Source organism: Melanerpes formicivorus, unplaced genomic scaffold (genome assembly GCF_026170545.1).
Source record: "Melanerpes formicivorus ecotype bairdi unplaced genomic scaffold, bMelFor1.0.p_v2 SCAF_18, whole genome shotgun sequence".
NCBI classification, from domain to species: Eukaryota; Metazoa; Chordata; class Aves; order Piciformes; family Picidae; genus Melanerpes; species Melanerpes formicivorus.
The window spans coordinates 10,644,585-10,658,067 of record NW_027142370.1 but is presented as its reverse complement, the minus strand read 5'-3'; the positions used below and the strand labels follow the sequence as shown (position 1 = coordinate 10,658,067).

Here is a 13,483-nt window from a genome sequence, read left to right as displayed (position 1 = left end):
CTCCCCAGGAACTAAATTAAAGGAGTTTTCCCTTTCCATGTATTAACAGAGCTGAACCCCTCCACCCACCCCCAATTAAGTGCAGCCAGAAACGGTTCTCTCTATACCTCCGATACCACGCTTCACAAATTGCAAACCTACCAGGCTTCTCTCTCTCTCTCTCCTCTCTTATTTTTTTCTCCCCCAAGACTTAATTCATGCAAAGTTGCTATTTTGTTTAAATAAGTTATAAAAGTTGATATCTCAGGCTAGAAGAAGCTTGTAGTCTTGGTTATTCTTTAGTTGGCAGGCACTGTACATACATACCGGGTACAGACACATGCCGAATCTGCTTTGCATTGCTTTTTGCATTGTACAAGTCACAAATCTGACATCATTAAAGCAGTTAATTACCTTTGATGGCAGGCTGCAGTGAGGCCATCTACATTGATCAGACAAGCAGCTGGTTAAGATAGTGAGTACGCTCCCCCCCCCCCCGCCCCCCATCCCCACCCCAAACCCCTCGGAGCTCCTCCCCCCTCCCATCCCACCCCCACTCCCCCCTCCCAGAAATGCTAAGTATCTGTCACAGGTTGCTTCTCTGAAGCGGTTGGGTTTGGTGTGCACATGAATTTTGTGCAGAATGTGTTGCCATAGGAACTGCAGCCTCCATTACGCCTCGACGACACCATTCAGCTAAAGCCAAAACTGAAAACAAGGAACAGCGACGACGACAACAACAAAAAGCCCTTAAAATGTCAAACAAAACAAACAGGGGGCAAAAGAAACAAACCCAAACCAAAACCAAACCCCCCTCCCTCCCCCAAAAAACAAACAAAAACCCCAACAGAAAAACCCAAACCAAACCCAAACCCCAAAAAGGCAGCAAAGAGAAAGTCCCAACGCACATGCGGAGTCTGGCCCAGGGCTGCAGGTTTAACACGTGGCTACGGAACAGCGCAGGAGATGGTTGGGGATTGATCTCAACTTCACACTATGGTACAACGGGGCTTAGAGTTTGGAGTCTGTGCTGGCTTCAGGAAGGAGGTGGAGAGGGGCAGGATGGAGTTGTGGTTACTCGGACGCACCCAGGGTCTCTCGGAGGTTTGGCAGAACGAGGCACATCCCAAAAGGAATGAACAACCCAGGAAGTGCTGTGTCAGAGGGCGTGCAGCGCGCTGTCCTCTTCATGCAGGGGAGCAAGCAGGCTGGGGAGGGGGAGGCTTGTCCCCCGCCACACCTCTTCTTTGAAGACTACTGACCAGTAAGTAAGGGTGGGACGAGTGTGAATTCTACTTCACCGGCACGTGGAATACTGCAGACCGCGTTTCAAGTAAGATTTCTGCGCTATGGTGGATGCATCGCTACGTTATCTCGCCCCTGGAGAAGGAGAGGACTATGTACACCAGAGCGGTGGCACTAGGACTTTGCAGTGAGGTCTCTGTGCTTTATGGAGGTACCTGGGACGGAGAGGTCGCCGCGGGTCACGGGCAGGACTCCCAGCACCACCACCTGCAGCATGCGAGGAAGGAGCGCTGCGCGCCCAGCCAGCCAAGAGAGGACGTCAGGGAACCAAAACCAAACCAAACACAAAAACCCAACTCAACCCTACACTGGCAAATCAGCAGTGGTGAGAAAGAGAAAAGGGGCTTCACTATGTTTTGAGGGGGACGAGGAGGAGTTGGGGGAGGAAAAAACAGAACAACAACAACAACAACAAAATGAAAACAAGGAAGAAAAGAGAGAGGAAATCAACTTTTGTTGTTGCTGTTTGGTTGGGTGGTTTTCATTCCTCCCGCAGCTGCAGGCGGTAGCGGTGGTAGCGGACCTGGAAAAACATCCTCTCCAGCCAGGAGCGCGTCATCCCCGGCAGGGCGTAATGTTCCACCACCCCCACGTGCTTGAAGCCCAAGGACTCGTAGAGCTTGTGGGCGGCCATCTTGACGGCCGTGGTCCCCAGCACCACCGAGGAGTAGTTGTTGAGCACGGCGAACTCCAGCACCTTGCGGCCCAGGGCCTTGGCGATGCCTTTGCCGCGGTAGTTGGAGTCGACGGACATGCGGCGCAGCTCCACGGTGTTGTCCTCCTCGTTGCCGCGCGCCGCCACGATCCCCACCACGTTGCCGTCCAGGACGGCCACCCAGAAGCAGGAGCCTGCGGGGGAGAAAGCAGCACATGGAGCCACCCCAGATGGACAAGGCAGGCAAAGCACCCCCTGAGGAACAGCTGGGGATGTTCAGTCTGGAGAGGAGAAGACTGAGAGGGGATTTAATCAGTATGTATAAATATCTGAGGGTTGGGGGTCAAGAGGGACGGCACAGGCTCTGCTCAGTTGCACCCTGTGAGAGGACAAAGGGTAATGGATATAAACTACACAAGAGATTCCACCTCAACATGAGGAGGAGCTTCTTCACTGCGAGGGTCACAGAGCACTGCAACAGGCTCTGCAGGGGGGTTGTGGAGACTCCTCCTCTGGAGACTTTCAAGACCCATCTGGATGTGCTCCTGTGTGACCCGCCCTAGGTGACCCTGCTTTGGCAGGGGGTGCTGAGCTAGATGACCTCCAGAGGTCCCTGCCAACCCCTAGCATCCTGTGATCCTGTGAACACACCTACAGGCTCAGGAACCACCTCTCTGTCATAACCTCCATGAATAAAGACCAAACTTCCTTTTCCTCTAACACCGTGAAGGGGATGTTGTTCTCCTGAGGAAGACACACAGAGAAGTCACTACAAACTCTAAGGGTGGTGAGACACTGGAACAGGTTTCCCAGGGAGACTGTGGCTGTCCCCTCCCTGGAGGTGTTCACGGCCAGGCTGGATGAGGCTTTGAGCAACCTGGTCTGATGGGAGGCATCCCTGCCCATGGCAGAGGGGTTGGAACTGGATGATCTTCAAGGTCCCTTCCAAGCCTGACCTTTCTATGAATCTATGACCTTGTTGGAGAGAGGCAGCACCCAGACCATCCCGTCCCACTGCTTACACTGGCCAAACATGAAAGCTGATTCAATTAGCAACTGGCATAACTCTGGAGTAGTACAGCAGCACCTTGTGACTTGGCAAAGTCATCAGAAAGCAATGGCCAAGGCTTTCTGTGCTTCTGTATGACAGAGCCCAGCTGCAGAGGAATCATGGAGTGGTGGGAGTTGGAAGGAACCTCTGAAGATCGAGTCTGACCTCCCTGCCAAGGCAGGCTGCTCACCTACAGAAAGTCACACAGGAACTCAACCAGGTGGGGTTTGAATGTCTCCAGAGATGGAGACTCTACCACCAGGTACAAAGTGCAGGGAACCAACCCAGGTTCAACCCTGGCTCATGCCCAGCATCAGTGATATGCAGCTCAGTGATGCCCACTGCTGTCCCCACTGCAAGGCACTCCACTGGCACTATCTAGGTCAGCTGCTAATTTTTAAAACACTGGGGCCTATCCTGACCCACTTCTCAGGAGCAGTTAAGATGTCTCTCCTCTGCTGCTGTGCTGGCAGTGCCTGCATTCACCTGGATCTCCAAGCATCAGTTGTTCGGACGTGACCCCAGACGAAGACCTGCAAGAGCTGAATCCCAGCAGCCAGCCTCCCTCTGAACATGAGTCCCAGGGCTCAGCTTGCTGCTCTCTACGCTGACTTTAAACAGCTCATCACATTAGGGCTCTGCTCAACAACCCCCAGCTCCTGTGGTGCAGTCTAGGAAATGGGGTGCCTGAGTCTCCTCCATGCTTGGAGACCAGAGGTGGGATAGTCCCATGGAGGTACACACTCACATCTCCCCAGCACCCATTCAGTTCTGGAGCAAACTCAAATGCCACAAAGCAGGCATCAACTGGTGGCTGCTAAGCTGCAGCTGGTGGATCAGGCACCACATCCTTCTCATGCAGCCCTACAATGCAGCATCTCCTCCTGGAGCTGCTTCTCCAGCTTTTTGTTTTCCCCAAACCACAGATACCAGCCAAGGGTTTCCCCCCAGGGAGGTGGTCGAATCCCCATCCCTGGAGGTGTTTCAAAGAGGCAGAGATGTGCTGCTGAGGGCCATGGTTTAGCACCAGCCTTGGTAGAGCTAGAGAATGGTTGGACTGGATGATCCTAAAGGGATTTTCTAACCAAAATGATTCTGTGATTCTTCTCAGCCCCAGGTTCCTGATTTCCCCTTCTCAGCAAGCACCTCTTGCCCCGAGCCCACCAGGCCCAGGAGGCTGCTACAGCTCCCTCAGCAGCACTGCCCACATTTATAAATAGAGGACAATTTCCAGTATTTTGGGATTTGGTGCCTATTTAAGACCCAAATCTGGGCATGACCACCACAAGGGAGCCCACATGGCCCTTCACACCTCCACTGGGGTCAGCCCTTTCTGACTACCCACCCCAGGCCAGGAGCTTCACACTCATTCACCACAGAAGGGATTGTCCAAGGTCACAAGCAACATGACAACAACCCCCCCCCACACACTCCTCCTTAGCTTCCACTTACAACTTCAAAGCTTAATTACAACGATTTTGGGTTCAATGTGAACAGACATCGTATCTGGCACGTCTGCCAGCATCTGCTGTGCACACAACGCTCAGGGTTAGTAGCAGACAGGACACAGCTGCTCAAACAATGCCACTGGTACTCAGCTCTCACACCAGCAACCCCCAACGCTGTCACCCTGCCTCCCACCTTCTGTCTGCATCTGCTCTCAGGATCATCAGTAGACACTTCAGCTTCCTAAAGACACCTCAAGCTTCCAAAGCTGGCCAGATCCTTCAGCCTCCTAAAGACACCTCAAGCTTCCAAAGCTGGCCAGATCCTTCAGCCTCCTAAAGACACCTTGAGCTTCCAAAGCTGGCCAGATCCTTCAGCTTCCTAAAGACACCTCAAGCTTCCAAAGCTGGCCAGATCCTTCAGCCTCCTAAAGACACCTCAAGCTTCCAAAGGTGGCCAGATCCTTCAGCTTCCTAAAGACACCTCGAGCTTCCAAAGCTGGCCAGATCCTTCAGCTTCCTAAAGACACCTCAAGCATCCAAAGGTGGCCAGATCCTTCAGCCTCCTAAAGACATCTCAGGCATCCAAAGCTGGCCAGATCCTTCAGCTTCCTAAAGACACCTCAAGCTTCCAAAGGTGGCCAGATCCTTCAGCTTCCTAAAGACACCTCGAGCTTCCAAAGCTGGCCAGATCCTTCAGCTTCCTAAAGACACCTCGAGCTTCCAAAGGTGGCCAGATCCTTCAGCTTCCTAAAGACACCTCGAGCTTCCAAAGGTGGCCAGATCCTTCAGCTTCCTAAAGACACCTCAAGCTTCCAAAGGTGGCCAGATCCTTCAGCTTCCTAAAGACACCTCGAGCTTCCAAAGCTGGCCAGATCCTTCAGCTTCCTAAAGACACCTCAAGCTTCCAAAGGTGGCCAGATCCTTCAGCCTCCTAAGGACACCACACAGAGCCTTAACTTCAGAAACTCACAGGCACAAGTCACAACAAAGGAAGAATATTTCTTTATGATGAGAGGGCTGTGAGAGACTGGAACAGGTTTCCCAGAGAAGCTGTGGATGTTTCATCTCTGGAAGCATCCACAGTCAGGTTGGACAGCACTTTGAGCAACCTGATCTATTCAAAGATGTTCCTGCCTGTGGCACAGGGGTGGACTAGATGATCTTTCAAGGTCTCTTCCAACTCAAACCATTCTATGACCACCTGGGATGCATGCACCTGTGTGATGTGCACAACAAGGAAGGTAATTTGGGGTTGTTCATGCTTCACAGCAAGGTCACCCACAGCTCCTGAGCTGAGAGCACCCAGGACCTGAAAGCACCCACGATGGCAGTGTGTTTGTGCTCTAAATTTGAGGCTGATTCCCAGCTTTTGAGGCCCAAAAGAGAGCATTCAGCTAATCCACCCACTCCTCTCCTGCCCTCAGGCTCCACACACCACTGCCAGCCCCACGCCTTGAGGACTTCCCCGGAGCACCATGCCTGATAGCTTATTCTCAAACCAAAGCACCCAGCAGCCCTGCCCAAGGAGGACACGCTGTGTGAGCCCCTAGCTGTGCTTGCAAGCCCTCCTCTCCTGCTCTCCTCCGCCACCACGAGCTGCACAGCTCTCCCCCGTGCAGCCGACGAGGCTGGTGGGTGAAAATAAATTCATTTATTTTTGCTGCAAACTCTCCTCTCCCCCCTCTGGTGAATAAAAGGCTGGTGGGTGGATGGGTGGAAAGGCTGGAGCCAAAAGCAAGAGCATAGAGTACTGCTAGCAGAAAGGGGGGGAAATGAGATCCCAGCCTTCCCCACCAACATGAGTCCTACGTGACTGACTCCAGCAGGTTCTCAGAGCTTGCCCAAGTCCTTCAGCACCTGAGGAATCTACCTCAAAACCCAGAGCTGCTCAGAAAAAGCAACACTCTGACTGCCAGGTACTGCTAAAATCCATTGCTTTCTAGTAAATTCCAGTACTTCCACAGGAACAAGCAGAGCTCTGCCTCCCCAGAGCATCCTGAAGTCACTCTTGGGTGCAGCACTCACAGGTTGGTGGCTGGACTTGATGACCTTTGAGATCTTTTCCAACCAAAACAATTACATGAGCCTATGATTCATGCATCAAGGGGTGAAGGGCTGAGCCAGACAAAACCTCTCCCTGCTTCCCACAGGGCTGGAGAGAGGACAGAGCAGCTCCTGTGGTCACCACCAACTGCTGGTGCTGATCTTGCCTGGGTGAGGTTGATCCTTGCAGGAAGAAGTTTTCTGTGGGAGCTCAGCAGAGGGCAAGTATGGAGACCTTATGCAGAGAAGGTGGTCTTTTTTCACAGGTGGCACTGCTATCTCCCACAGCTGAGCTCTCATCATCTCCTTGAGAGTCATTTGTGGAATACAATTTCCAGACCTGCAACTTCCCCAGGCAATGTCCCTTCCAGCACTGTGATTTTCAGCTCTGCTCCAGCATGTCACAACGATGCAAACATGAGCAATTCCCCTCCTGGCTCAAAGCTGTCCCAGCTGACATCCTCAGAGCATCATCCAGATGAGGAGACCAGGAGAGCTACTCAGCAGCTACCACCAGCACTGCTGGGAACCTACCAGGTGAACACTGGCTCCTCTGCATCATGCTTACAGCTGAGCCAGGAAAGCATCTGAGGACTGGCCACCAGGAAAGAAGGAAGCTGATATTAACAGAACCTTCTGGCCAGGCTCTAAATGAAAGTGAGGAAGCTGCAGAGGTGTGACATGCAGCTGTGAGCTCTGAGCAGGGAGGCTGCCCACAGCCTGAAGGAGAAGCAGCAACCCCTCCATCCCAGCTGGCTGAGCAGTTGCAGCCAGCAGCAGGTACAGCTGTTGCCTGTCCTTGGTTAGTGTCCCTGTGCCCAAGCTGACCGTGTCTGTGTGGCTGTTCATGTGCCCTAAACTCCTCCTGAGGCACCATTTCTGTCAGCTGTCCCCAGAAGAGCCTCATTTCTCCCTTGACATTAATGTGACTCAGATAGGCTGCCCCATGCTTCACCCAGGGTGGAGGAGGAGGGAAGGATGTCTGGAGTGCTGAGTCCCTCTGCTCCTTTCCAGACCCAGACAGGGATAAGGGCAGGGACTGAAATAGCATCGACAGTGCACAGCCAGCTCTGTGCTGGAGGCTGTCCCTTTGCTGCCATGTACAACCTGTCTCACTTGAAGTGATGTGTGCAGACAGTGCTGGCAGGAGGAGAAGAGAGACACCAAGTACCAAGAAGGCCACCAGCATCCTGGCCTGGATCAGGAAGAATGTGCCCAGCAGGACCAGGGAAGGGATTGTCCCCCTGCACTCAGCACTGATGAAGACACACCTCGAGGACTGCCTTCAGTTTTGGCCCCTCACTCCAAGATGGACATTGAGGTGCTGGAGCAGGTCCAGAGGAGGGCAACACAGCTGGGGAAGGGTCTGGAGAACAGGGCTGGTGAGGAGCAGCTGGGGGAACTGGGGTTGTTTAGTCTGGAGAAAACCTTCTGCCTTTCTACAATTCCCTGAAAGGAGACTGGAGCCAGGTGGGGGTTGGTCTCTTCTCTCTAGTAGCTAGCAACAGGACAAGAGCAAACAGCCTCAAGTTGCACCAGGAAAGGTTCAGGTTGGATGTTAGGAAAAATGTCTTTGCTACAAGAGTAGTCAGGCACTGGAGCAGGCTGCCCAGGGAGGTGGTGGAGTCACCAGCCCTGGAGGGGGTCAAGAAATGTGTGGACATGGGGCACTGGGGACATGGTTTAATGGTGGTGGTGTCTGAAGGACTTGATGATCTTGGGGGTCTTTTCCAATCTCAATGATTCTAGGAGTCTCCTTTCCACATTTCTAGTTTCCCCTTGGCTTCAAACAGGGCTGTGCAGCAGCCCCCACAGCTTGTGCTGATAACACTGCACCTGACCTCAGTTAAAAGCCATTCCCACAAAACAGTGACACTGCAGAGTAGTTTATGGCCATGGAAACTTGTTTAGATGTGATGGACCCTGACTTAACACCCCTGACAATGCCTCTACACCAGACAAAGCCCAGGCACAGGGGAAACAAGAAATGTCAGGGACACACAAGAATTATTCACACATGAAATTAGAAATGCTGTGGGACCTCTTCCTTCCCATAAATAACTCCACAGAAGCTACCAGCACAAGATTCATGGCCCTGTGATAAATAACTCCCTGCTGGAAGAGCACAGGGCAGCAGATCTATATGCCAAGGGTGGGTGACACCTCTTGATTCATGGCACATCTGGGCAGCAGGCAATGAGCTCAGCCCCCAGAGCACATAAGGAGATGGATGATTTGGTCCCAAGCAACCAGCTCAGCCATTTCTCCATCTGCCTCCTTTTCCAACGTTGCTACCTTCCACCTTGGTTGTTACCAGCAGCTGAAGCTACCTGCAGTAATCTCTAAGCTCAGGCAAAGCCTCCAGAGCTGCAGTCAGCTCTGGATGTCACTGTGGGATCACAGAATCAACAAGGTTGGAAAAGACCTCAAAGATCATTGAGTCCAACCTGTCACCCAACACCTCACGACTACTAGACCATGGCACCAAGTGCCACGTCCAGTTCCCTCTTGAACACCTCCAGGGATGGTGACTCCACCACCTCCCTGGGCAGCACATTCCAATGGCTAACAACTCTCTCTGGGAAGAACTTTCTCCTCACCTCCAGCCTAAACTTCCCCTGGTGCAGCTTGAGACTGTGTCCTCTTGCTGTGGTGCTGGTTGCCTGGGAGAAGAGACCAACCCCCTCCTGGCTACAACCTCCCTTCAGGTAGTTGTAGAGAGCAATAAGGTCTCCCCTGAGCCTCCTCTTCTCCAGGCTAAACAACCCCAACTCCCTCAGCCTCTCCTCACAGGGCTGTGCTCAAGGCCTCTCCCCAGCCTCATTGGCCTTCTCTGGACATGTTTAAGAGTCTCAATGTCCTTCTTAAACTGCAGGGCCCAGAACTCAAGGTGGATGACATACAGCATCTGACCTGGAACACAGCCACAGCACTGTTCCATGCACCTTTACCACCAGAAACACTGTCACTATCACCCCCAAGAGCAGTGGGTTTCAAACTGACTCAGGAGACAGGAATTCAGAGGTGCCCTCTAAAACCTGAGCATAAAATGAGACATGGGGGAGTGATGAGGTTTAGACTGCAGGCAACAGCTGGCCTAACATCTGTGCAAGCCCAAGAGCACATTTGGATTCAGACTGGAAAGTGCCCTGATGTGCCACTGCTGATAAACCTGGGCAGGTGATGGTCCCACCAGGAAGTTTTGCTGCAGCCCAGCTTTATCTTCACCTGGGGATGGGAAGGGTGGTGGGCTTGCAACTCACAGTAACAGCACAAGAACTGATTTCCACCAGTGTCTGCCCCACGCCTGCTGATGGAGCTGGTCCATCCTCAAAAGCACCCAGCTACCTCCTCACAGGATTTTAGGGGCTGTCAAAACCCCTGATAACCCCCAAGATGTTGGCAGCCAGCTGTGGTTTACTTCCTATCTTGACTGGAGAAAAGAAGGACATTCTGCAGCAAATGGACTTCAGAACCTGGCCAGATCTGGTCCCAAACAGCATCACCTGCTGTTGCTGCTGGGGGTGTAAGCCTGCAGGCAGTTCTGAGCCTAAAACCTTTGCACTCCCGCTCTGAAGCGCCTAGGTGACAGCTCCTACCCATACACCTTGCTCCTCCAAAGCAACACAAGCTGTTAGCAGCCATAGCCCCACATCAGCACTTCACAGGCTGGTTTTTCCAGCAGGCTTCAGTCCCACGGGACCCAGAGTGTCACCAGGCACGACGGCACCCGGGGAGCTCATCAAAGCCCCGGGAAGCGCTTGGCACATCGCGGGAACAGGCTTTTGATGAGACAGCTAGAAATGTGCCACCAGCAGGGCACAGAAAGCCCTTCCTGCACAGTTCAGAGGGTGCTATATTAAGAACTGCAACAGCAGGGCTTGGGAAGAAAAAAAAAATCTTCTCTCTGGCTTTTTCTGTTGGCTGTGATGCACTTTGAAAAGCAAAGACTGCAACAGAGCCAACCTGCAACAACTGCTCGAGGAAAAGCTGCAGAAGCAGTTGTGGGGAGGTTAGAGGCACCCAGGTTACCACAGAATCAGTCAGGGTTGGCAGGGACCACAAGGATCATCTAGTTCCAACCCCCCTGCCATGGGCAGGGACACCCCACACACGATCAGGCTGGCCAGAGCCAGCCAGCCAGATGTGTCTATCTGATCTTCCTCTGCGGTGAACTATCCCTTTCCCCCCAACTCCCATTCATCCCATGTTCCCTCTTTGACTTCCTATCATATGTCACAAATTCAAGGCTTTTATTCTTGACTTCCAGGTTACTACACAATCATCTCTGTCCCCAGATCAACTTTCACATGTTTTACATTTTTCTCTCCTGCTCCCTTTGCAGCTGGTTTCCTTTCCCTGCTGTGTTTTGCACTGTGCCTCTTCTAGGCTGCTCCATTTTTCCTCATCTGTCATGAGTGACACCAGGCATTGCTTGTGATAGCCTGGGGTAGTGGAATGGAATGGAATGGAATGGGTTGAAAGAGACCTGCGAGATCATCAAGTCCAACCTATCACCCAACACCACCTAATCAACTAACCCATGGCACCAAGCACCCCATCCAGTCTCCTCCTAAACACCTCCAGTGATGGTGACTCCACCACCTCCCTGGGCAGCACATTCCAATGGCAAATCACTCTCTCTGTGTAGAATTTCTTCCTGACATCCAGCCTAAACCTCCCCTGGCACAGCTTGAGACTGTGTCCTCTTGTTCTGATGCTGGTTGCCTGGGAGAAGAGACCAGCCCCCACCTGGTTACAACCTCCCTTCAGGTAGTTGTAGAGAACAATAAGGTCTCCCCTGAGTCTCCTCCAGGCTAAGCAACCCCAGCTCCCTCAGCCTCTCCTCACAGGGCTGTGCTCCAAACCCCTCCCCAGCTTTGTTGCCCTTCTCTGGACACCTTCCAGCATCTCAACATCTTTCCTAAACTGAGGGGCCCAGAACTGGACACAGGACTCAAGGTGTGGCCTAACCAGTGCAGTGTACAGGGGCAGAATGACCTCCCTGCTCCTGCTGGCCACACTGTTCCTGAAGCAGGCCAGGATGCCATCAGGGAATATTTAGCCTGGCCCACTGGTCTGCTCCCTGCTGATGAAAAGGAGGACATGCTACAGAGAAGGGAGAGACAAACTCACCCACATTGGGGTCTACCCGCTGGGTCACTAAGGGAAAGCAGAGCTGAGAAACTAGGCACTGCCTGGGGGTTTTGCACCTGAGCAACTGTCATTGACAAGCAAAGCATTAAACAGCTTAAAGGAGTGGATAAAGCCTGGAAGATGTGATGCTGGCCTGGCGTTGTCCTCAGGGCTAGCTGGCTGACAATTCCCAGCTCAGTGGAGCTGGCTCAGCAGAATAGACCATTCTGCACAAATGGACAAGCACAGGAAAAAGTATTCAAAGTCCTTTCACAGAGGATGTTCCCTGTGCATCCCAAAGCCACACTAAGCTGATCAGCTGCAGAGTCAGACCTTAAGCAAAAAAAGTCAATCTTCAGAAAAGGAGGCTGAGGGGAGACCTCCCTGCCCTCCACAGCTCCCTGTAAGGAGGTGGGAGACAGGTCGGGGCTGGTCTCTTCTCACATGCAACAAGAGACAGAACAAGAAGTGGCCTCAAGTTGTATCAAGGGAGCTTCAGGTTGGATATCAGGAAAAAAACTCTTCACAGAAAGGGTTCTCAGGCTTTGGACAGGCTGCCCAGGGAGGTGGTGGAGCCACCATCCATGGAGTTGCTTAAGAGAGATGTGGATGTGGTGCTGAGGGATGTGATTTAATGGCAGTGGCAGGATTGTGAGCTCAACATGAGCAGTTGGACTTGATCTCAAAAGGTCTCTTCCAGCCTCAACAGTTCAATGATTCCAGAGCAGCAGTTCAGAATTCAGACTGCTTCTTAGCAGCTTAAAGGGGGGGAAAAAAACACAACACACCAACAAGAAATCAAGCCCTTCTGGCAGCTTTGCTGGCCAGTGTCCTCCTAGCAGCTGCTCCAAAAGACAAGACTGATGTGACAATTAGCTCCTTGTTAGTGAAATTAGTTGACAAGATTAAATGTGCTGCTGGTGGTGTTTTAAGCCAGCTCCTTAAAAGGACATCGTTAAGGCTCAGTCTCCATCTTCTACATCAATCTTTCACTGCACAGCTTGATTGCTTTCAGAAAGGTACTGAATTTACATGACAGCACTTTCCACTTCCAAATACTGGGAAAAGAAGGAAAAATAATCTCCAGTTACTGGATGTTTTAGCATGATTTGCTGGCTGACTTTTGCTTCATGTGCATTACTGTAAAAAGGCACCAAGCAATCACCACCAAATGACTTCCTTCTAGCAGCTGGCCCAGCCATAAATCAACACAGGGAAACCAGATAGAATCGATCTTATTTCCACCATCCATCATTACTTGTCTGGTCTAAATTTAGCCAAAATCCTCTTTATTTCCACAGAAGTGTCTGTATCTACACAGGTACTGCACCAAACAGCGCAGCAAGGAGAGAAACTAACGGAGCAGTCCAGGCTGGAGGCTGATCTGCTGGAGAGCAGCTCTGGGAAGAAGGACCTGGAAGTGCTGGTGGACAGCAGGATGATCATGAGGCAGCAATGTGCCATTCTGGCCAAGAAGGCTGATGGGATCCTGGGGTGCATCAGGAATAGTGTGACCAGTAGGTCAAGGGAGGTTCTCCTCCCCCTCTGCTCTGCCCTGGTGAGGCCCCAGCTGGAGTATTGTGTCCAGTTCTGGGCTCCCCAGTTCAAGGAGGAGAGTGATTTCTGGAGAGGGTGCAGAAAAAATGCTGAGGGGACTGGAACATGGAATGATAGAATCATTAAGCTTGGAAGAAGACCTTTAAGAACATCTCTTTTATGAGGAAAAATTGGCTCGGGGCACAGATTTTGTCCAAGCCACAGGCTGAAGTCAGTTGGCCTCCTTGAAGCTATTCCAAGCCATAGATACTTCTTTCTCTTTCTAGCACAGCAGCTTGAAATGGTGCTGCACACACAGCCTTCCCAGAG

The 13,483-nt window shown here is 52.1% G+C and overlaps 1 protein-coding gene across 1 annotated transcript in view; it reads right to left on the bottom strand.

Annotated features, from left to right (window-relative positions):
* Positions 1-543: 543 nt before the first annotated feature.
* The window catches only part of NAT8L (N-acetyltransferase 8 like), a 30,577-nt gene continuing 17,637 nt past the window's right edge, over positions 544-13,483 (bottom strand). Inside the window, exon 3 of the mRNA XM_068149721.1 lies at positions 544-2,133. Coding sequence (XP_068005822.1) covers positions 1,766-2,133 — 368 coding nt within the window. The 3' untranslated portion in view covers positions 544-1,765. The remainder of the gene's footprint in view (positions 2,134-13,483) is intronic.